This window comes from Phycodurus eques, chromosome 1 (genome assembly GCF_024500275.1).
Source record: "Phycodurus eques isolate BA_2022a chromosome 1, UOR_Pequ_1.1, whole genome shotgun sequence".
In the NCBI taxonomy this organism is placed as follows: Eukaryota; Metazoa; Chordata; class Actinopteri; order Syngnathiformes; family Syngnathidae; genus Phycodurus; species Phycodurus eques.
The window spans coordinates 25,804,591-25,828,813 of NC_084525.1; the positions used below are offsets into that span (position 1 = coordinate 25,804,591).

The window sequence follows — 24,223 nt, forward strand, 5'->3', positions numbered from 1 at the left end:
CGTGTTGAACTGTTTTTGAGAGTGTGTGTGTGTGTGTGCTCACAGTCACGCAACACAATTGCTTTATTTGTTGTTTATTGAGACATTACAGCAGATAAACACAGCTGGGCAAGTGGCATAGCAACAAATCACACATACATCATCATTATCATCATCTTCGTTGTGTCACAATAGACATATTTACATGGAGGCCGTATTAAGTGCTGAATAACACGTCGATGGAAAAAGTGGAGCAATTAGCCAGATCTCATGGGATTAAGACTGAACAAGGAATTTGTATTGTATTTGCCCATTTTAACGAACAAAATTCCTGACTTTGTGGCTAATGCCATTAACGAATAATCAATAACAAATTTTCTCTTGCTAAATTGCAATAATAATATGTTAAATTGACAGAAATCACTAAATATGGAAACAATCAAAATCACTTAAATGCAAACAGAGACTAAAACCTTGTCTCTGGACTAGAGCCTTCTCTTTAGACAGTAACCTTCTTTCAAGAGGAGAACCTTTTCTGGAACCAGAACCTCTCTCTTGGGACTAGAACGTTCTCTCTAAAATAGAACCTTGTCTGGGAACTAGAATCTTCCCTCAGGACAACAACCTCTGTGGACTAGTAACGTCTCTAATAACTGGAACCTTCTCATGACTGAAATGTTTTCTCAGGACTTCAAACTTCTTTTGGGATGAGAACTCTTGAGACAAGAACCTTCTCTAAAGACTATAACCTTGTCTCACACCTAGTACATAACCTGAGGACTAATTTTCCTTGGGGACTTGTACCTTCTCTCGGGACTACATACCTCTCAGGACTAGAACATTTTCTCAGGACTAGAACCTTCCCTTGACACCAGAACTTCATCTCAAGACTTGAACCTTCTCCTGGGACTAGACTTTTGGCACTAAAACTTTCTTGCTTGGGAAAAGACCTGCACATGGGACTAGAGCTAGACAAAAGCACCTATTTCCTAGCTATATAAAGGGTAACATTTAAAATCATCAGGTTACAAGTTACATATTTTGTTTTTGGTGATCTGTTTCTCAAGTATCATTATTATGAAAAGAGGCATGAACTAATTGTGCATTTTGTAGGTTGTGGCTTTCTGAAGTTCAATCCATTTGCTTTTAGCAGTTTCTAGGGCAGATCTGCCACATCCTTTATGGCGGACTCACTGATGTATGGCAGCAACGGGCAAACATGCTCAATGAGGCATCCATGTAACTATGTCTATGGTCGGCACGAGGAGAACAGGGAATGGAACAAAGAAATCGGAAAAGAAGAGAGACTGGTAACACTCACACATGCGCGCACACGCAAACACACGAGCACACACAAACACGCGCACACACCATCAGTTACTGGACAACACAAACATCCACAAGGATGGCTGCCAAATGGCTGAAGGGGAAAAGTCAATGTCAGCAGAAATGTCTATCACAAGATTGAGGGATTGATCCAATTTGGGAAACTGAGCTGGTTTTCTTTTTATTGTCAAACATTAGCCTGGCTAGCTGGCTACCAGCCAAGAAGCTAAGCTAGTCACTTAAGATAGCTTCCCAACAAATGTTTCTGTTGTCATTTCTGCGGAGTCACTAAAAACTACAACAAGGATTTTGGTTTCTGACGTGACTCAAAACACCTAGCTCGTTTTCAGGTTTGAAACCTGTTTCAGTCTGGTTGAGGTGTGTGAACGTGGGATGCTCACTGTATATCAATACGGAGAAACAAATAGACAGGATGATTAGAATTAGCTAAATATATGTGGATATATTTAGCTAAATATATGTGGATATACGGTGAGTCCCTGTATATTCGTGGTTTGGCATTTGCGAATTCGCCTATTCATTGATTTTCTTTGCAAACCTATCCTCCATTATTTGTTGAAACTCTTTTTGTGCTTTTGTGCCAAAGCCATGTCTAATTTAAAAATATTGTTTGGGCTCCACCTTATGGCATCTTGATGCCAAGGAACTATGTTGATATGGGGGGGGGGGGGGGGGAGGGACTTCATTTAATCAGGCCGTAGCCTTGTCTAATAGAAAAAAAAGTGCTTTGCCTCCATCTTGTGGCGTCTATAGGCCATTACATACCTGTTTGGGAAGGCGTTAACAGGGCTCAGTCCCTTTTGTGGGAGAGACTCTATGTACACTACATACAGTTTTAAGAAATAGTATGTGAAACCTTTGGAATGACCTCCATTTTATGCATGTTTTTATTGGACACACCATGTAAACTTTCGGAGTCAGGAGGCAGCCAACCTAGAGTCCAATCAATGTGAGGAGATTGTCGGTGTTGATTAAAGCTGCTCTAACCCTATAAAAAAAGACGCACCAGTTTTTAGTTTGCTATTCTCAAAGAAGCATTGCCCAATGTGAAACATGAAAACATAATTTTTTGTGTGGAATTAGTTTAAGAAAACTGTGTGTATTGTTATGACTTAGATGAAGATCGGCTCACATGACCAATTTATGCAGAAACCTGTTATTCCAAAGGGTTCACAAACTTTTTCTTGCAACTGTATATATTTATATGTGTGTTTGTGTGTGTATATATATATATATATATATATATATATATATATATAATTTTTTTTTTTTTCCCAGTGTATGTGTCTGTGTATGCGTGTGTGTGTATGTATATATATATATATATATATATATATATACACACACACACACACATATATATATATATATATATATATATATATATACACACACACACACACACGCATACACACGCAGTGGGTACGGAAAGTATTCAGACACCCTTAAATTTTTCACTGTTATATTGTTGTCATTTGCTAAAATCATTCAAGTTCATTTTTTTCCTAATTAATGTAAACACAGCACCCCATATTGACAGAAAAAAAACGGAATTGTTGAAATTTTTGCAGATTCTTTTTTTTTCGTTGAAAAGAAAAACTGAAATATCACACGGCGGCACGGTGCAGGACTGGTTAGCACAGCTGCCTCACAGTTCTGAGGACCAGGGTTTGAATCCCGTCCCCGCCTGTGTGGAGTTTGCATGTTCTCCCCGTGCCTGTGTGGGTTTTCCCCGGGTACTCCGGTTTCCTCCCACATCCCAAAGACATGCAGGGTAGGGTAACTGAATACACTAAATTGTCCGTAGGTGTGAATGAGAGTGTGAATGGTTGTTTGTTTATATGTGCCCTGTGATTGGCTGGCGACCAGTTCAGGGTGCACCCCGCCTCTCGCCCGATGATAACATGGATAGGCTCCAGCCTCAGACTGGGCCTGTCCAACAAGACAATGACCCTAAGCACACATCTAAAATAACAAAGGAGTGGCTTCAGAACAACTCCATGACTGTGCTTGAATGGCGCAGACAGAGCCCTGACTTAAAACCCAATTGAGCATCTCTGGAGAGACCTGAAAATGGCTGTTCACCAACGTTCCCCATCCAACCTGACAGAACTGGAGAGGATCTGCAAGTAGGAATAGCAAAGGATCCCCAAATCCAGGTGTGAAAAACTTGTTGCATCATTCCCAAAAAGACTCATGGCTGTATTAGCTCAAAAGGGTGCTTCTACTAAATACTGAGCAAAGGGTCTGAATACTTATGGCTGTGTGATATTTCTGCTTTTCTTTTGTAATAAATCTGCAAAAATTTCAACAATTCCAGTTTTTTTCTGTCAATATCGGGAGGTTGTGTGTCCATTAATGTGGAAAAAAATGAACTTATATGATTTTAGCAAATTGCTGCAATATAACAAAGAGTGGAAAAAAATAAGGGGGTCTGAATACTTTCCGTACCCACTATATATTTATCTGCACAAACATGCTTGTCGCAACCAAAATGTTTTCATTTGTTTGATCCTTGTTAGCTTGATCCGTGTCAGCTTTCATCTTTTTTATGTCCAATTGATTAAAGTCTGTTAATCAAAGCTCCAGAATACCTCCTCATAAACATTTCGGGAGTGTTGCATTGTGGGAAGGCTGCAGGTGGGCATTCCCTTCACTCCGATGCTTCCTGTGAAGGGAAAACAACAAAGACATGTGATCACTATGAAAGGATGCTCGCTCGTGCAATGACTGACTCCTGAGTCCACATTTATTATTCATTCGTACAGGGATACCTTGACTTATGAGTTTAATTTGTTTTGTAGCTCAATTTAAGTACAGGTATATAGTAAATCAATCAAATCGCCTTTGGAATGAAATGAAATGCCATCAATCTGATTCAGCTCCACAAAGAACACCATTTTCTGTCATGTGTTTTTAACAGAGGTGGGACCAAGTTATTGCTTGGCAAGTCACAAGTTAGTCTCAAGTCTTTGCCTTCAAGTCCCAAGTTGAGACATGCAAGTTCCGAGTCAAGTCTCCAGTCGAGACAAGCAAGTCGCAAGTCCAAAACTTCGAGTTTCGAGTCATTTTAACAATAAAGTTATGATATATTTTAATATATATAATATGTATTTAATTAATATATATACTTACATATTGAATATATAATATTTATATACTTAATATATTTTAAAATCCATACTCATTTATCAAAACAAATTTGATAAAATAAGTGCACTGAACCTTTATAAGAAAACTGGAGGGCTGATCAAAAATGTTGCACCTTCAAAGACGATTATCAAGGGGAGGCTAAGTTTTTGGCCCTTCAAAATCGATCGATAGTTCCTTTTCAGTTATTCTATGAAAATGCTATGCTATGACTTACTTTTTGTCACTTTATTTCTGACGTTTCATTCAACAGACTTGTCACTAATGAGGATTTGCTTCCAGTAGCGCTGCAATTTAGTAATCGAGTATGCTACTGACAATTCTATCGAATAATTAAGTAATTGGATAAAAGATACTTACTTTCATGCTCTTCGGCATTATACGCCTGCACGGTGATCCTGGTCACTAGTTACACAGAATCGCTCTGCAATTATGAACTGTAGGATTCCAATTTCTCCTAATCTTTGTCTAATGGGTGATTTAAAAGGTATAGATCTTTCAAATAAACATGCTCAACCAATACTTGTAATTCTAGCAATCGCTAAAAAAAAGATAAACAAGCTATCAACATTAACCAATGGCAAAGTCTTGTCATAGAGTATATAACGCTGGAAAATATCTTTGCTAAATGTAATAACCAAATGGGTAACTTTAAGAAAAACTGGTCATCTTTCATTAAAATGGTAAATCTTGAAGCTTGATTCTTGTCTGCCTGGGAAAGAATGTCATAAAGAAATGTAATGTAATGTGTAATGTAGTATTGGCGCTTGGATAAAATGTAATTATTTTCAGAAGGAAGGAGCGGGGGAGGGTCGGTGGCACGGCCGAGCCGTACCGAGGTCACCCAGAGCAAGCCAGAGGAAAAAAAAAAGAGAGAAGACCCGTAGAAGAGGTGGGAGTCAGAGGTTAAATACCCAGGAGGCGTGTCCAAGAGGACGGAGGAAACCAGACAAGACCAGGCCCATTGCCTTAAATTTAAGGCCCAGACAGCGCACAGCCAGCCCGCTGCGTAACTATTTGAGTGATCGCTCACAAAGCTAGCTGCTAATGCTAACGAAAACAAGCATATGTGACATCAAGCTGTGCGATTCCCACAATGCAATGTGAATTCTTTTTTTTTTTTTTGCAATAAAAATTTCCTTATTGTCATGATAATTGTCATTGTCGTTTCTGTGTATGATACCAGTACTTCGTGGAATGTGTACCTTATGTAACTGCCACATTTATTTTTGATTTAAGTTGCACTGTGTTTCAGTTTTAATAAAATCATGACTTTAGGTAGTGTCTGAAAGAGTGACCTCGTGGTCAATTCCTCTTCTTCTACTACCAAACAGGATAATGAGTGTTATTAGAAATAACTGCTAATTGAGCATCAGTATGATTGGGGTACTCCCAGTGAATTATATATGTTAAGAACATTGTTGTTATGATTACATGATTCGGACATTTCAATAATAATATAAACATTAGCATGTGGACCTATTGAGAGACAGCTGCAGCGTTCAGTTTCTCAATACTCTGAGGGAAAGTCACAAGTCTTTTCAAGTCACTGGGCTCGAGTCTGAATGAAGTCACGAGTCATTGCTGTTCAAGTCCAAGTTCAAGACGAGTTGCAAGTCTTGCAACATTTTTTCAAGTCTAAAGTCATCAAATTGGTGACTCGAGTCCACACCTCTATTTTTAGAAATATTACAGTAATGTATAGAAAAATAATAAAAATGAAGGAAAATAAATTAACCGGTTTTATAAGATGTAATTTGTGCATATTGGGACAAGCTGAAATTCAAAACAACAGTTGAAGCTGTCTACCGGTCTTGCTGGTAATTTGCCAGTTACTTTCCATTGTAACACAGTTTCCACTTGACTACAGTTAATTAATCAGGAATTTACCTCTCCTTGGATCACAACTCTACTTTTCTATGGAATCGCTGCTTGCTCTTAAACTGCTAGCTCACAAGCTGCTAGCCTGTGTAGGCTAGGAGCATTACACCGGTGAAATCAACCATCCAAGGGTCTCCTGACACCAAACAACCCAATGAAGCTTTCCTATACAGTGGGTACGGAAAGTACTCAGACCCCTTTCAATTTTTCACTCTTTGTTATATTGCAGCCATTTGCTAAAATAATTTAAGTTCATTTTTTCCCTCATTAATGTACACACAGCACCCCATATTGACAGAAAAAAATGGAACTGTTGAAATGTTTGCAGATTTATTAAAAATGAAAAAATGAAATATCACACATCTATAAGTATTCAGACCCTTTGCTCAGTATTTAGTAGAAGCACCCTTTTGAGCTAATACAGCCATGAGTCTTTTAGGGAATTATGCAACAAGTTTTTCACACCTGGATTTGGGGATCCTTTGCCATTCCTACTTGCAGATCCTCTCCAGTTCTGTCAGGTCGGATGGTGAATGTTGATGGACAGGGATTTTCAGGTGTCTCCAGAGATGTTCAATTGGGTTTAAGTCAGGGCTCTAGCTGGGCCTTTCAAGAACAGTCACAGAGTTGTTCTGAAGTCACTCCTTTGTTGTTTTAGGTGTGTGCTTAGGGTCATTGATTTGTTGGAAGGTAAACCCTCAGCCCAGTCGGAGGTCCTGAAGACTCTGGAGAAGGTTTTCGTCCAGGATATCCCTGTACTTGGCCGCTTTCATCTTTCCTTTGATTGCAACCAGTCGTCCTGTCCCTGCAGCTGAAAAATACCCCCACAGCATGCTGCTGCCACCACCATGCTTCACTGATGGGACTGTATTGGACAGGTGATGAGCAGTGCCTGATTTTCTCCACACATACCACTTAGAATTAAGGCCAACAATTTCTATCTTGGCGGCACGGTGGCCGACTGGTTAGAGCGTCAGCCTCACAGTTCTGAGGACCCGGGTTCAATCCCCAGCCCCGCCTGTGTGGACTTTGCATGTTCTCCCCGTGCCTGCGTGGGTTTTCTCCCACATCCCAAAAACATGCATTGATTGGAGACTCTAAATTGCCCGCGTGACTGTGAGTGTGAATGGTTGCTTGTTCGTATGTGCCCTGGGATTGGCTGGCAACCAGTTCGGGGTGTACCCCGCCTCCTGCCCGATGACAGCTGGGATAGGCTCCTGCATGCCTGCGACCCTAGTGAGGAGAAGCGGCTCAGAAAATAGATGGATGGTTGGAATTTCTATCTTGGTCTCATCAGACCAGAGAATCTTATTTCTCACCATCTTGGAGTCCTTCAGGTGTTTTTTATCAAACTCCATGCGGGCTTTCATGTGTCTTGCACTGAGGAGAGGCTTCCGTCGGGCCACTCTGCCATAAAGCCAAGACTAGTGGAGGGCTGCAGTGATGGTTGACTTTCTCGAACTTTCTCCCATCTCCCGACTGCATCTCTGGAGCTCAGCCACAGTGATCTTTGGGTTCTTTGTTACCTGTCTCACCAAAGCTCTTCTCCCCCAATTGCTCAGTTTGGCCGGACGGCCAGCTCTAGTAAGGGTTCTGGTCGCCCCAAACGTCTTCCATTTAAGGATTATGGAGGCCACTGTGCTCTTCGGAACCTTAAGTGCAGCAGAAATGTTTTTGTAACCTTGGCCAGATCTGTGTCTTGCCACAATTCTGTCTCTGAGCTCTTCAGGCAGTACCTTTGACCTCATGATTCTCATTTGCTCTGACATGCACTGTGAGCTATAGGGTTTTATATAGACAGGTGTGTGGCTTCCCTAATCAAAGGTGTAGAACAATCTCAAGGATGAACAGAAGAAATGGACAGCACCCGAGTGAGGGAAGAATGGAACGGGAGATCGACAGGCGGATCGGTGCAGCGTCTGCAGTGATGCGGACTTTGTATCGGTCCGTTGTGGTAAAGAAGGAGCTAAGCCGAAAGGCGAAGCTCTCAATTTACCGGTCGATCTTCTTTCCTACCCTCACCTATGGTAATGAGCTGTGGGCCGTGACAGAAAGAACAAGATCCCGGATACAAGCGGCCGAAATGAGTTTCCTCCGCAGGGTGTCCGGGCTTTCCCTTAGAGATAGGGTGAGAGACTCGGTCATCCGGGAGGATCTCAGAATAGAGCCGCTGCTCCTCCGCATTGAGAGGAGCCAGATGAGGTGGCTGGGCCATCTAATTCGGATGCCTCCCGGACGCCTCCCTGGTGAGGTGTTCCGGGCACGTCAAACCGGGAGGAGACCCCGGGGATGACCCAGGACACGCTGGAGAGACTACGTCCTTCGGCTGGCCTGGGAACGCCTCGGGATCCCCCCGGAAGAGCTGGATGAAGTGGCTGGGGAGAGGGAAGTCTGGGCGTCCCTGCTAAAGCTACTGCCCCCGCGACCCGACCTGGTAGAAAATGGATGGATGGATAAATCTGCAAAAATTAACCAATTCTGTTTTTTTCTGTCAATATGGGGTGCTGTGTGTACATTAATGAGGGAAAAAATGAACAAATGATTTTTGCAAATGCCTGCAATATAACAAAGTGAGTAATTTAAGGAGGTCTGAATACTTTCCGCAGTTTTCAGAGAAGAAATAGAAGAATGGCAGGACAAGATGCGTCACAGACGGAAGGAGTGAATTTTTCAAATAACCTTTGAACAAAGAACGAAAAAAATATGACACGTATTTGTTTACAAAATCCTCTCATTTTAATAATGTGCAGCAATCTTTTTTTTTTTTTTTTTGTTTAACCAACAACACCAGCCAACTTTGGTAGTGTGCGAAATCTGGGACGTCATTAACAGAACGCCGTTTTGTTACTGAAAGCTGTTATAAATTACCTCACTATATAGGGCAACCCTACATAGGGAGTAGGGAGTAGTGAGTGAGTAAACAATTTCGGATGCAGTATTGGTCTCAGATTGCGTGATCTTGAGCACAACACTCGGAAATAGCACTGGGTCACTAAATTCAACGTGGTATGTACCTTGGAGTTAAAATTTGGAGTTCGATCACAATCTTGTGCAACTTCCTGTGTAACTCACCAACTTCCCGTCAGCTCACATCTGATTGGAGAAGGAAGTGGGCGCCCCCTGCTCTGCTTCCTGTAAACGGCACCATGGACCATGAACAGACCAGTTCTCCAGCCAATTATTAATAAGTTCTTCTGTTGTATTTGGTCTAGATCAGTGGTTTCTTAAAATCTAAGTACCAACTAAAAAAATACTTGGTTCTCCAAGTACCACCGTAATGACAAATATTAAAATACAATAACATAGTCGGTCTAAACAAGAGAGGTTTTAGTATTAAAATGTCTCCTTATTGTAATCCACTGTAACAGTATGCACAGTTTAAACATTAACACTTTAACACTGCTCTTAAATACGAGAACAGTGATCTCGTTTGATGTGCGTCTCGCATCTAAGAAGCACAAAAATGAGCAGGGACGCATTAAGCATATTCATTCTTCGTCCATAGATGTGTGGTTTAAAGACCCCCCCTACGAATGTGTGTGTGTTGGTGAAGAGCTTCTACACACAGAGAATCAAATGTACAAATCCTGTCTTGGTGAAAAAACTACCGTGTTGCAAATTTGAAAAGCTGTTTAATAAATGTGCGTCAAGGCTTTTAAATGAAGTCAAGTGTTGGACTTTTCATTATTTAAAATTTTGACGCCAATATTTTTCTTTTTACTGCAAAACGAATATCAGTTCCAATTATCGGTTAAAGGCCTTGACAACAAATAATCGATATCAGCCTATCTAAACTATCCATCCATGAATTTTCTTCACCGCTTATCCTCACTGGGGTTGCAGGTATACTGCAGCCTACCCCAACTAACTGCGGGCGAGAGGCGGGTTACACCCTGAACTGGTTGCCAGCCAATCGCAGGGCACATAATCATTCACACTCATATTCACACCTATAGGAAATTTGGAGTCTTCAATTAACTTATCATGCATGTTTTTGGGATGTGGGAGGAAACCAGAGTACCCTGTACCTACGTGGGTATCTCTGGGTACTCCAGTTTCCTTCCACATTCCAAAACCATGCGGGGTAGGTTAATTGAAGACTCAAAATTGCCCGCAGTTGTGAATGTGAGTGCGAATGGTTGTTTCGTTATATGTGCCCTGTGATTGGCTGGCGACCAGTTCACGGTGTACCCCGCCTCTCGCCCGAAGATAGCTGCAATAGGCTCCAGCACACCTGCGACCCTAGTGGGGATAAACGGAATGGAAGACTAATAAAGTTCTTAAAGATTAAATGCTAATTTATGTACATAAATGTTAAATACATAAAATAAATATGTACTTAAAAATATATCGTACTTCCATCCATCTCCCGTAACGCTTATCCTCAATAGAGTCGTGGGTGTGCTGGAGCCTATTCCAGATATCGTTGGGCGAAAGGCGGGGTACACCGTGAACTGGTCGCCAACCAATCGCAGATATACTGTACTTGAAAAATAAAATGTTTTACTCTATTGAATTCAATGTACCTTAGTAAAGATAAGTGGTACGGAAAATGGATGGATGAATTAAATGTTTTAAACAGACTATGCATTGCTACAAGCTTCATTGTAATAGATTATTGTATTTGACATTTTAAATGTACATTTTATTTGAATTTAATTTAGTGATTCTTTCACACACCACTAGAGGGATCCTGCTTACCACTAGTGGTACTTGTACCACACTTTGAGAATCAGTGGTCTAAATGTTCTAAATTAGGTTCCAGCGGTGATCAAGGAGTTAGTTCACTACAAGGTTGTGAAAGGGGGCATTAAGAAGGTTATAGTGGTCGACATTCTACAGAAGGTTGTAGCAAGCAATCTGTAGCTTACCTGGTTGTAACCCTGCTCGTTGTAGTCAGGCTGGTAGCCCCCCTGGTTGCTGGCATAGGGGTCCTGCTCGTAGGCGCCTGGCGCTATGGCGGTGCTGGGGGGTTTCTCCTGAGCAGGAGGAGCTCTCATGAAGGGGGCGATGATGCCCGTCTCCTTGAAGACGAACCAAAGGTTTCCCACCCATAGGACCAGATTGATGAAGCCAAACGCCTGCACGCAGACGAGGGCGGCGGCTGTTAGTAGTCGTTAGCAGTCACTAGTGATCGATAGCAGTTGTTAGCGGTCGTTAACCGTTGTCAGCAATCACTAGCAGTAGTGAGCTGGCGTTCGCACAGTTGTTATACTTCTACGTTGCTAGCCGTTGTTACCAAATGTTATCGGTCATTAGCAGTTATTAGCAGTCATGAGCGGTTGTTAGCAGTCGTTAGTGCTCACTCTCGTCTCTTAGTCGACATTACTAGTTGCTTGCGGTTGTTAGCTGACACTAGCGATTGTTACCATCTGTTAGCAATTAATCTCATCACTAGCGTTGTTAGCTGTTGTTGGCAGCTGTGAGCTGTTGCTAGGGCTCACTAGCCGTCGTTAACAGTCATTAGCTGGAGTTAGCAGTTGTTAGGGCTCACTAGGGGTTATTACATGTTGTTAGCAGCCGTTAGTGTTTACTATCGGCCTCTCATTAGCAGTTGATAGCCGTCATTAGTTAGCAGTTGTTAGCAGTATTTAGTGAGTTCTATCAGCCTGTGAGCAGTCATTAACATTTGTTATCAGTCTTAAGCGGTCATCAATGGTTGTTAGCTGTCGTTAGGGGTTGTTAGAGGTAACGAGTTGTCGTTAGCCGTTTTTTTTTTTTGGTCAAGATAGGTAATTAGTGTTGGTTATCATCAATGGCAGTTGTGTGCTTCACAGTGGTCGTTAGCCCATTAGCTGGCGTCAGCAGTTGACATTAAAAAAAAAAAAAAAAAAAAAAAAGAAAGAAAAACACCCGGACTCACCCCTCATTATTCTCGGGGACTTTAACAAAGCTAAACTCAACCACGAACTCCCTAAATACAAGTAGCACATCGACATAGCGTGCTATACCTTGTGCAGCCCTGGGCTCGTCTGATCACTGCTTAATTCACTTAATACCGACGTACAGGCAAGAACTTAAATGTGCGAAGCCTACAGTGAAAACAGTCAAAAAGTGGACCAATGAAGCCAAGATGGAACTTCAAAGCTGTTTAGACTGGAGTGTCTTTGAAAAATCAGCTGGCAGCCTGGATGAATATACGGACACTGTCACATCCTATATCAGTTTCTGTGAAGAGGTTTGTGTATCAACAAAATCATTTCGCACATTCAACAACAACAAGCCGTGGTTCACTGCTAAACTTAAGCAGCTTCGCCAAGCTAAGGAGGACGCATATCAGAGCAGGGACAGGGCCCTGCATAATCGAGCAAGAAACCAGCTGACTAAAGAAATTAACATTGCAAAGAGGATCTATGCAGCAAAGTTGGAAAAACAGTTTAGCACAAACGACTCTAAATCAGTCTGGCATGCATTCCAATCGCTGACTAATTACAAGCGAGGATCCCCCCAAGCTGAGAACAATAGCACACTAGCCAACGACTTGAATACCTTCTACTACAGATTTGAAAAGGACAGTTTCACTCCACACACCCACCCGGCCGCACCCGCGACCACAACCACACCTCTGACTTCTGCGTTAACCATCCATGAACAGGATGTGAGACGAATCTTCAAACAACAGAAGATGAACAAAAAGGCAGGCCCGGACCATGTGTCCCCATCCTGCCTCAAAGTCTGCGCGGACCAGCTCGCTCCAGTCTTCACTCAGATCTTCAATAGATCTTTGGAAATGTGCGAAGTTCCATCCTGTTTCGAATGCTCCACCATCATTCCAGTCCCCAAGAAACATGCAATCTCGGGTCTGAATGACTACAGCCCTGTCGCTTTGACATCTGTGGTCATGAAGTCCTTTGAACGTCTCGTGCTGGACCACCTCAAGAGTGTCACAGGTCCCCTGCTGGACCCCCTGCAGTTTGCCTACCAAGCGAACAGGTCTGCGGATGATGCAGTCAGCATGGGACTGCACTTCATCCTAGAACACCTCGGCAGTGCAGGGACCTACGCGAGGATCCTGTTCGTGGACTTCAGCTCAGCGTTCAACACCATCATCCCTGAACTCCTTTCAACCAAGCTTCTCCAGTTCAGCGTCTCACCTGCCATCTGCCAGTGGATTTACAGCTTTCTGATGGGCAGGACACAGCAGGTCAGGCTGGGGGAGGCCACCTCATCCACACACAGCATCAGCACTGGGGCACCCCAAGGTTGTGTCCTCTCTCCGCTGCTCTTCTCTCTCTACACGAACGACTGCACCTCAGCGAACCCGACTGTCAAACTCCTGAAGTTTGCAGATGACACCACTGTCATCGGCCTCATCAAGGACGGTGACGAGTCTGCATATCGACAGGAAGCGGAGCGGCTGGAGCTGTGGAGCTGTGGTGCGGCCGATACAACCTAGAGCTGAACACGCTCAAGACTGTAGAGATGATCGTGGACTTCAGGAAGCATCCTTCGCCACAGCTGCCCCTCACGTTGTCCAGCTGCCTTGTGTCAACCGTCGAGACCTTCAAGTTCCTGGGAATTACAATCTCTCAGGACCTGAAGTGGGCGACCAACATCAACTCCGTCCTCAAAAAGGCCCAGCAGAGGATGTACTTCCTGCGGCTTCTGAGAAAGCACAGCCTGCCACCGGAGCTGCTGAGACAGTTCTACACAGCGGTCATTTAATCAGTCCTGTGTTCTTCCATCACAGTCTGGTTTGGTGCTGCTACAAAAAAGGACAAACTCCGACTGCAACGGACAATCAAAACTGCTGAAAGGATTGTCGGTACCCCCCTACCCACCATTGAGGCTTGCACGCTGCCAGAACTAAGACAAGGGCGTGCAAAATCCTCTCGGACCCTCCGCACCCCGGTCACCAGCTCTTCCAGCTCCTTCCCTCAGGTAGGCGCTACCGATCAATGCAAACTAGAACTAGTAGACATTCCAACAGCTTCTTCCCTCTTGCGATCAACTTCTTAAACACCGAACCTATAATTCCATTACAACAAGCTGGCAATTTTTTGACTTGAGTTCATTGTCACATTTCTGTGGGGCCAATTATGTATTACTCGTGCACTCACTGTAGTTGTCTCGCCATGCTGCACTATTTGCATATACTGGCCACTCATGCCAGAGTAGCATCTGCTCCATTTGCACACTGATTGAGGAGTATCTGTAACATTTGCACAACCAACATTGTCCCAGATGATCGCACTACTCGTCACTTTAAACCGCATACACTCCTTGAAGTCTCAGCGCCCTTTGCACAATGGGCATTGCACCGGACTATTGCAATATTAGTCATTCGAACTGCTCTAAGTGCTAAAGGACTTTCTGCACAATTGTTTTTTGTCAATGTCTTTATGTCTCCAAAGTGTTCTGTAAATTGACTGTCTGTTGTACTAGAGCGGCTCCAACTACCGGAGACAAATTCCTTGTGTGTTTTGGACATACTTGGCAAATAAAGATGATTCTGATTCTGATTCTGAATCCACAGCGAGATAAATAAATGAGCAAACCTGCTCCTTGGAGCACAAACGTGAGCCTGAAACAGCGTCCATTAGTTGACATTGTCGCTGGTTCTCCTCTTGTTCACCCGAATTTCCCCTCGAGGGAACTCTGCTATCATTGTTAGCGGCTAGCAAGTTAAGATAAATTAAGCTCAGCTAACCAGCTTGAAAGGCTTCAAAGTGCACAGCGATTTGCCGCAAATCACATACACGCATCCTTAATGATAATGTCTTGCTAGCATCCTTCTCATCTGCCACCCACCAGACAGACACGTCTTAAACTTCAAAAAAAGTGCTTAAAAACAACACACACACACAGCTGTTGTTAGTGGCTGTTAGCTGCCTTAGTGGTCATTAACTGTCGTTAACAGTTGTTGGCAGCCATAGCTCACCACAGACGTGTTGAGTCCAGACATGACGGGGTCGTGGACTTCCCGGCATCGGTTCTCCTCGGCGTCACAGGCAGAAATCAAAGTGATGACTTGGTCTGGGTCAGTAGCCGTCTTGACGTCAGACAAACCCTTGGCCCACGCCGCCGAGCTCACCAGCCACATGAAGGCGAACACGGCGCTCACGCCAAGGTCCTGTGTGGCAGCACGGACACGCACATGTACATGCACATGTCAGCCACATCACCAAGTCAGCCTGCTTTCACGTTCAAAATATTTCCAGACTAGCCAAGACCCATGCCTAAATCACTACTCACCTGGACTACTGCAACAAAATCTTGTACATCAGCACTAATATTAGCATTAACATTAGTGTCTGTATTAGCATTAATGTTAATCATTATATTAGCATTTTCATTATCACTAGTATTAGCTTTAAAGATATCACGAGTGTTACATTAGTGTTAGCACTAATATTAGCGTAAAAGCATACTGTACGTTCAGCAAGATGCATCAAGACACTACTAGTTGTGCCCGCAACTAGGCATGGCAACAACACTAGGACAAAATACGTAGGTAGTAGCTATCCACAACTCTTATCCTAATTGATTATACTTATCGTAAAATACTTACCTGCCCTGACTTAACCATTTATCTAATTGATTATTTTTATTATACCTCCTGTAACTGCCCTAAACTTCTAAATAATTCCGACCAATTGTATTTACCCCACCGTACTTACCTGCCCTAACCCCAACCAGATTGTAATTTTTTTTTTAAATTACCAATTATACTTACCGCACCATACTTACCTTTCCTAACCGTAACCATATTGGCCACTAATTATATTTACCGCACTATATTTATCTGTCCAAACCTTAACCATATTTCCTTCCAATTATACTTGCAGTATCATACTTACCTGTCCTAATCTTAACCGTACTTTCAAATGATTAGACTTACTATAACAAACTTATTTACCCTAACCTCAACTATACATCCTACTTATAAGATCCCCTTTCTGAAAATGTTGCTTTAACCTTCACCATAAGGTTGGGCCCTATAATTTTACTTACCTGCCTTGCTGTTCTTTCCCCATGAGGACAATCGTGTATTGCTCCAGGGAGAAAGAAAAGCATTTCCTGTCCTGTTGTGTTTGTATTTAATTTCTATTTTTTAGGAAGACTTTGGGGAAGAGTCAAGAGAAGGAGGACTTGCGCCAGTACCTGCTCCCCACAAGAGAGAGCTATTTTCCTCTAACCTAACCCAACTTTAGGAGCAGACTTTTTCGCGTAAAGTATCGCGTCCGTACCTATGTGGTTTGTCGTTTTTGTCTTACTGTCGTTGCCGTAGCTCGATATCGAAGATGGCCGACCTGTTGCGCATGCGCACCTCAGATTGTGAAGGCACCGCAGATAAAGCGTTGACAACATGCATACACCCTCTCACCACTAGTGGGCCCTTGTTGTTCTCCTTGTACTTGTCGAAAAGGAAGATGTAGACGCTGAGCGCCGCCGTTGCATACAGGAAGGAGAAGACGCCGATGGTGACAAAGAACTCAGCCGAGGAGGAATAGTCGCCCACCAGGAAGACACGTTCCGTGTTGCCACCCTTACAGGTGGGGGCGTCAAAGTACATGTGATGCAATCTGACACACAAACACGGGCGCACAAACAAACACTCACACACACACACACAAACATTACAAACTTAATCATGTTAGCACCATTATTAGCATTACAGCTAGCATCAACATTAGTTTTAATGTTACCACTAATATATAGCATTAACATTATCACTAGTATTAGCATTAACATTAGCACTAGCAGTAACTTTAGCACTTATTTTAGCATTACATTACCACTGATATTAAAACTAATATTACCCTGACCAATAGTGTTAGCATTATTGATACCACTAATATTAGCATTGATGCTATTCCTAATATTCGCATTAATGTTGTCACTGGTATGAACATTAACATTAGCACTAAGATGAGCATTAAATTTATCAGTAGTGTGAGCATTGATGTTAGCACGAATATAAGCATTAAAGTTATGATTAACTTAATTAATGTACTTAGTACTAATATTAGAATTACTGTTAGCACTGATATTAACATATTCACCCTAACCCTTAACAAAGTTAGCTGTCATGGTCTGTGTATTGGTTTGGGTTGTGTTTAGTTTTGTTCCATGTTTTCCTGTGTTCCAAGTTTGTCGTGTGCTCATTAGGTTGTCGTGTCCACCTGTTCTCGTCTACTTTGTGTCGACCAATCAGCTCTCTCCAGCCACTCGTGTCTTGTCCAGGTGTTCCTCGTTGTCTCGTCAATCTGTTTGTATTTAGTTCCCTGGTTTCTTTCAGTTCTTGTCGGTTCATTGTCGTTGTCACATGTCTTTGCCATGTTATAGTTGCCAGTTGTCTTTATCATTGTGATTAAATATTATTATTTTGAGACTCCGGCCTTGCCTCCCTGCTTCCCTGCAATTGGGTCCACCATGTTCTTGCCTTGCGTTCCTCGCCTTCGGCCTAACCACGTATGTGACAGTTAGCACTAGTGTTAATATTGATGTTAGCACCAGAGATGGGGGGGGGGGGCTCGAGTTGAATGACTCACATTTGCATTAAAGTTATCACTAGTGTTAGCATTAATGTTAGCACTAACATTAGTATTAATTAATTATTAATGTATTCATATAATATTTGTATTAATTAATTTCTAATTGTATTACTGATGTTAGACTTAACATTAGCACTAATAATTATCATAGCTCCACATGGACTGAAGATCCAGTTCCTGACCTGAAAGGATATTCGAACTCCACCTCGATGCTCAGGTCGCTGTCCGTGTGGTTCTTGCACTCCACGGACATGCGCAGCATTCCCGAGTAGCTTCCGCATGTGGAGAAAGCCAAGATGGCAAAGAACTGGGGAAGGAGTGAATAATTGTAACAAAGTGTAAGCTCAGCTCATACAACGTGTGAGTGCGTGCATGCGTGTGTGTGAACTGACCCACTGCAGGATCTTGATGAAGCCCAGAGGAACCTTCAGCAGCCTAAACTGACCCTGGGCCACCAGCTGGGGGAGACACAAACATCAATCCTTTATTCACTAAAAACAATGTATAACTTTGGTGCCATTTTTTGGAATCTGGGTGCCAAAGAACTATGACAAGAGAAGTGCTTTGCTGCCATCTTGTGGCATCTTGGTACAAGGGCCCAATGTAAAAGTGAGTTGAGGAGTTTCATTTAGACAAACGTCATGCTTCATCGCCATTTTGCGGCATCTGTAGGCAATTACAATAATTTTTAGGGGGCGTCAATATTGCCTCTTATTCATTAAGACATTTGGTAAACAGACACCAAATTCGCTTTTAATCTGATGATTATCAATCTTTAGGAAGGGAACAGTCACCAAATGGTAGCACGTCTGCCAGTTGATCCAGGGGGAGCTATAGCACTTACTCTAATTATTTAATGATATTTTTCATCATGAGTTATCATCATGTTATGATAACTTATTAAAATTTTTAGGAATTTACAGTCATCCACAGACAGATCAGTTCATTTTCCAATCACAACTATAGATAATGTATATAACACGATATTATTGGATTTCATTGCACTGTCCTCGCTACGATGTCTATTCTTAGTCTGAGCTAAACTCTTTAACATGATGACAAGACATGTCCTCTCGGTAGTTTGGAGAAATTGGAGCTTTAACCTCCTGAGAACCAAGGAAAAAAAGTATGTTGCAATTCTTTTTGTTATTTCCTCACTCCTTGGAGCTAAAACAACAACACATAATCTATAATTTTATAAAATTATGTTTCATTTAGATGCTACAGCATGTCCACTCAAGTGGACAACATAATTATTTTAGCATAACACAACAAAATTATGTCAAGCCATGTTTTTAAAAGAAACTGAACATTTGGCCCGTGTTTTTCTTAAAGCGCTGAACAAAATTTTTATCATTTACCCTTGTATGACACACAAGGCTGTTTGTCTTCCAAGACTATCATCACTGTACTGTGAAAATGATTAAATTTGACTTGAGCTTTACATTTGTTCCGGTCCTCTTAACAGTCAGGGAGGCCTAGGTAGTGCAGGTGTGAATGTGTTAGCTCGTCTTAACTGTTCTGCTCTTCCCCATTGTTCTTGCCATTCATTAATTTCTTAGCTTTGGTACTCCAGGAAGCAGTTTCTCTTTGTAATGCTAAGGAACATGTTGCAACTGATGCATCGCATGTATGTTTTGCCCTTGCAACCTTGGTCTTGGCACCTCTGCATGGCTGAAGTCTACCATCTCCTCAATGTGCCTGGCCCCATAGTTTCTGAACGTTGCTTTAAGCCTGTAGGGTATGGCTTGCCTGATGGACAGCGGCCCGTAAAAAGAAGCATTTCCTCATCGATGCAGACTTTTCCTGGTTTGGTGAGGCTAAGGCAGCATTGCCTTCCTCTGTCCAGAAGAGGCCCGACACGCCAAAGATTGTCTTTCTTCTTTGTTTCCGCTGTTACATCCAGGTCATTGACAAACTTCAGTGAGTTTCTCACCTGGGAGAACACGTTCCTTGTCATTTTCCAAACTTACTATTGACACTTTGGTTTTGCTGGCCCAAAAATATTTGATTCTAGGAAAGCCAGGGCAGACCACATAGATTGACATGCCAAAGAAGAACCTAATTTCTTAAGCCCATCATCTGTAGGTCTCTCCGATTTGTGAAATCTGTCAAGTCTTCAAAGACTTTGTTGTCAATGTACTGTGAAAAATAATGAATATGACTGCAGTTTGTACAAATGGTTGGGTACTCTTGACAGCCAGGAGGCCTGGGTAGCACAGGTTGGAAGGCAAAAAAAAACAAAAAAAAAACACAAACTATCAATGAGGTCATCAACACAATATCAGACCTATCTTAAATATTGACATCGATCCATTTGCGGGGGCAGTAGCTTTAGCAGGGACGCCCAGACTTCCCTCTCCCCAGCCAGTTCCTCCAGCTCTTCCGAGGGGATCCCGAGAGACGTAGTCTCTCCAGCGTGTCCTGGGTCGTCCTCGGGATCTCCTCCGGAACACCTCACTGGGGAGGCGTCCGGGAGGCATCCTAAACATCCTCAGCCACCTCATCTGGCTTCTCTCGATGTGGAGGAGCAGCGGCTCTAGTCTGAGATCCTCCCGGATGACCGAGCTTCTCACCCTATCTCTAAGGGAGAGCCTGGACACCCTGCGGAGAAAACTCATTTTGGCCGCTTGTATCTGGTATATTGTTCTTTCGGTCACGAGCTGTGGGTCGTGACCATAGGTGAGGGTAGGACTGTAGATCGACCGGTAAATCGAGAGCTTCACCTTTCGGCTTAGCTCCTTCTTTACTACAACAGACCAATACAAAGTCCGCATCACTGCAGACGCTGCACCGATCCGCCTGTCGATCTCCCGTTCCATTCTTCCCTCACTCGTGAACAAGACCCCAAGATTCTTGAACTCCTCCACTTGGGGCAGGTTCTCATCCCCGACCCGGAGAGGGCACGCCACCCTTTTCTGACTGAGGAGCATGGTCTCATATTTGGAGGTGCTGATTCTCATCCCAGCTGCTTCACACTTGGCTGCAGTGAGAATTGGCTCACGGCTTGATGAAGCGAACAGAACCACATCATCTGCAAAAAGCAGAGATGCAATTCTGAGGCCACCAAACCAGACACTCTCAACGCCTCGGCTGCGCCTACCTTTGTCACCGATTCTGTCCATAAAGGTTATGAACAGAATCGGTGACAAAGGGCAGCCTTGGCGGACTCCAACCCTCACCGGAAACGAGCCCAACTTACTGAAAAACTGAACTATCATACATGCTGGTCTTGGCCCACAGAGGACGAAGGTTTTCCTGTTCATGTGTTTCTTCAGCTCATCTGATGAGCCTCCTGCTTATTCTTCTGAGCTGTCGCTCTCTCCTCCAGCAGTAACAAGCTCATTGTTTGCATTTTCCTCATGTGACAATTGCAGATCTGAATCTCATTCAACTATTCTGTAAAAATGTTTTTTTCATAAATTCTAATGCCTCAGATACGCCTCCTACAATCGTGCCAAAATGAAAGAGGTTGAAAAAAATATCGATTTATGTATTGCATTAATTACTTTATGTAGAAAATACATTCAACATGTTCATTACCCAATATAGAAATGTGTTTTGGGGCAGAAATGTGAATGTAACCAAAGAAATAGCAAACTAGTTAGCTAATAGCTAACCTCAACAAATCATCATCATGTCCATTACAGTAGATATTCATTAGAGGGTTATTATTTTTCCATAACAAAGAGTTGAACTGAACGGTAACTCCAATTTATGATTCACAACATATTCATCAATAAGACAATACATTATTACCATTGCTAAAAGAACAATATATTAACAATATTTGACTTAAATTTTCTCTTTTCCTGGGATTTGTGTTTTGCTGCAGTCTCTATTTTATCACAGCAAGAAGGCAAAGTTCCTTTGATCCCATCCAAACACATGAGATATCATTGGAAAGGCCACGATGTCCTCTACTGAGCTCAAATGAGTCAAAAGATATAGACCAAAAACGAGGTTGTACATCTCACAAACCCCCGAGCGGCCACCCTGCAACTGGCCAATAGCTTGAGGACGTGATTGGGTGATGTCACCATGCGAGGGGAGCGTCACATGACACTAGGCCTGCCACGATAATTCTTATATCGACTTACTGTTCGATAAATAAAATGGACACAATAAATAATCTAAAAATACACACAAAATAAAATAAGAAACAGAGTGAGCGAGTTGGATGGCTGTGTCATTAGCCACTTCCCGGTGTTGACTCCGTCCAATATTCCACGGCCTTGCTCCACGTGCAACGCTTAGATTCAGCCAACAAAGACACTTGAGGGAAAGTTAACTGTTTGTTTTGATCGCAAGCTAACGAGCTAGCTCGCAAGGTAATGACTAGCATGTGAGCAAACGAGTTAATGAGCTACTGTAAACAGCTTGCTCATTTTCATACGTTTATTTAAAACAAACTGCTTGAGAAAAACAACTTATAAATAGTTAAAAGCAAGATCTACGTAACAGCCGCCATACTGTATTTATGCTGATGATGATGATTTCAGAGGCATTAAAAGGAAAAAAAACAATGTTATCGTTTATCGTGATAGTTTTTGTGACAATATATTGTCTTAAAAATTGTTATCGTGACAGGCTTACATGACACAAACCGAACTGGGAGGGGGGGGGAGGGGGGGGAGGGGGGGGTACTTCTTCTTCATCAGCATCACCATCCTCCTCTTCTTCCCCCACTGCCATTTTACACATTTCCTCACGCACACGAAGGACACGATGACGTCACGTAATATGTCGTGACGATAGGCCCGGACGCGCCTCCAAATGAATCCCTCTCGTCTCCATCCGAATGGGCCCCGTTGAACGCACGCACGCGCTCGCCTTCGTGGACGCGCGAAACAGGGTTGATCTCGCACACGCAAAAGCGCGCGGACGGGCGGACGTCGTGCACGAGCATGCAAAGGCACACCAAAATCAAAGATTTTTATTGTTGTTGTTGTTTTTAGTTTTTTTTTTACCTGATTGACGACGTCCATGATGCTGGATGTGTACGAGTGCGACACCAGATGGACCAGGAGGGGGAGGATGCTGAAAGGACGGAGGAGGAGGAAGAGGAGGAGGGAAGAAGAGGACGGAGGGGTGACGTGTTTCCTGTGCGCTCTTCTTATTTTATTATTATTAAATATATTTCTATTTTACATTTGACAAATAAATATGTGTCATTCCACAATCGCAGGTCATTAGGGCACCAGCATTTTTGGAAATCAGACCACTTATTTTATCGTTTTGTTTTCAAGAAAAACATGTAATAAATAAATTATTACATACGCCCCAAATTCAAGTTCCCAGGTGTCTTATCAACATGCCTGTGGCATGTTTTTGTCAAAATACCCCAAGTATCAACAATTACAGACATATTTTTCCACATATTTCTTGCCATGGAGAAATTTAGGGGTTGGTGGTTTTAGGGCTGGTTTTAGAAGCGGATCTGCCTCATGCAGTGAGCCGTCCCTCATACTGCTGGGCCGGTGACGATTGACATGCAGTGGGCTGCACGGTTTTGCCGTCTTCTCAGTTCAACTCCACTATCAACATGGAACATTTCGCAGACGTGAGACCAAGTCGTTGCTTCTCAAGTCTTTGCCCTCAAGCCCCGAGTCAAGTCGAGACAGGCAAGTCCTGAGTCAAGTTGCAAGTCAAGACATGCAAGTGCAGAATCAAAACGCAAGTCCGACACTTTGAGTTTTGAGTCCTTTCGAGTCATTTTACCAACAGAATAAAAACACATTTTAATATATATAAAACATTCAAATCCCAGCCCCGCCTGTGTGGAGTTTGCATGCTCTCCCCGTGCCTGGGTGGGTTTTCTCCGGGTACTCCGGTTTCCTCCCACATCCCAAAAACATGCATGGTAGGTTAATTGAAGATTCCAAATTGCCCGTAGGTGTGAATGTGAGTGCAAATGGTTGGTTGTTTATATGTGCTCTGCGATTGGTTGGTGACCAGTTCAGGATGTACCCCACCTCTCGCCCGAAGAGGGATAGGCTCCAGCAGCCCGTGACCCTAGTGAGGATAAGTGGTTAATTTATTGCCCTTTCAAAACTGATCGATAGCACGTTTTCAGTGAATATGCTATGCTATGACTTACTTTTTCTCACTTTATTTTTGATGTGACATTAAACAGGCCTGTCACAAATAAGAATTTGCATCCAGTAGTGCTGCAATGAGTAATTTGAGTATTCTACTTACAATTCTATCGGAATAATCAAGTACAAGGATAAAATTTATTTTTGCTTGGTTAAAGAACAATTATGAATACACATGAGAAAATAAGACATAGCACCTAATAATGAACAACCAATTGGTTTCCTCTTTTCGATCATCAGTATTTGTCTTAAATTCACATTGTGCATAAA

At 42.7% G+C, this 24,223-nt stretch overlaps 1 protein-coding gene across 2 annotated transcripts; it reads right to left on the minus strand.

Moving 5' to 3' along the window:
• Window positions 1-58: 58 nt before the first annotated feature.
• Window positions 59-22,910, minus strand: LOC133407347 (synaptophysin-like). Of its 2 annotated transcripts, XM_061685135.1 has the most exons (8): window positions 22,826-22,910; window positions 18,248-18,313; window positions 18,038-18,162; window positions 16,685-16,883; window positions 15,239-15,430; window positions 11,229-11,438; window positions 9,430-9,489; window positions 59-3,994 (listed from the first exon to the last, which is right to left on the minus strand). In XM_061685135.1, the coding sequence occupies exons 1-7, from the start codon at window positions 22,841-22,843 to the stop codon at window positions 9,445-9,447; spliced, it is 855 nt and encodes a 284-aa protein (XP_061541119.1). In that variant the 5' UTR covers window positions 22,844-22,910; the 3' UTR covers window positions 59-3,994; window positions 9,430-9,444. The 2 variants fall into 2 exon arrangements, with proteins under 2 accessions (XP_061541119.1, XP_061541127.1); XM_061685143.1 differs by lacking the exon at window positions 9,430-9,489.
• Window positions 22,911-24,223: the final 1,313 nt, after the last annotated feature.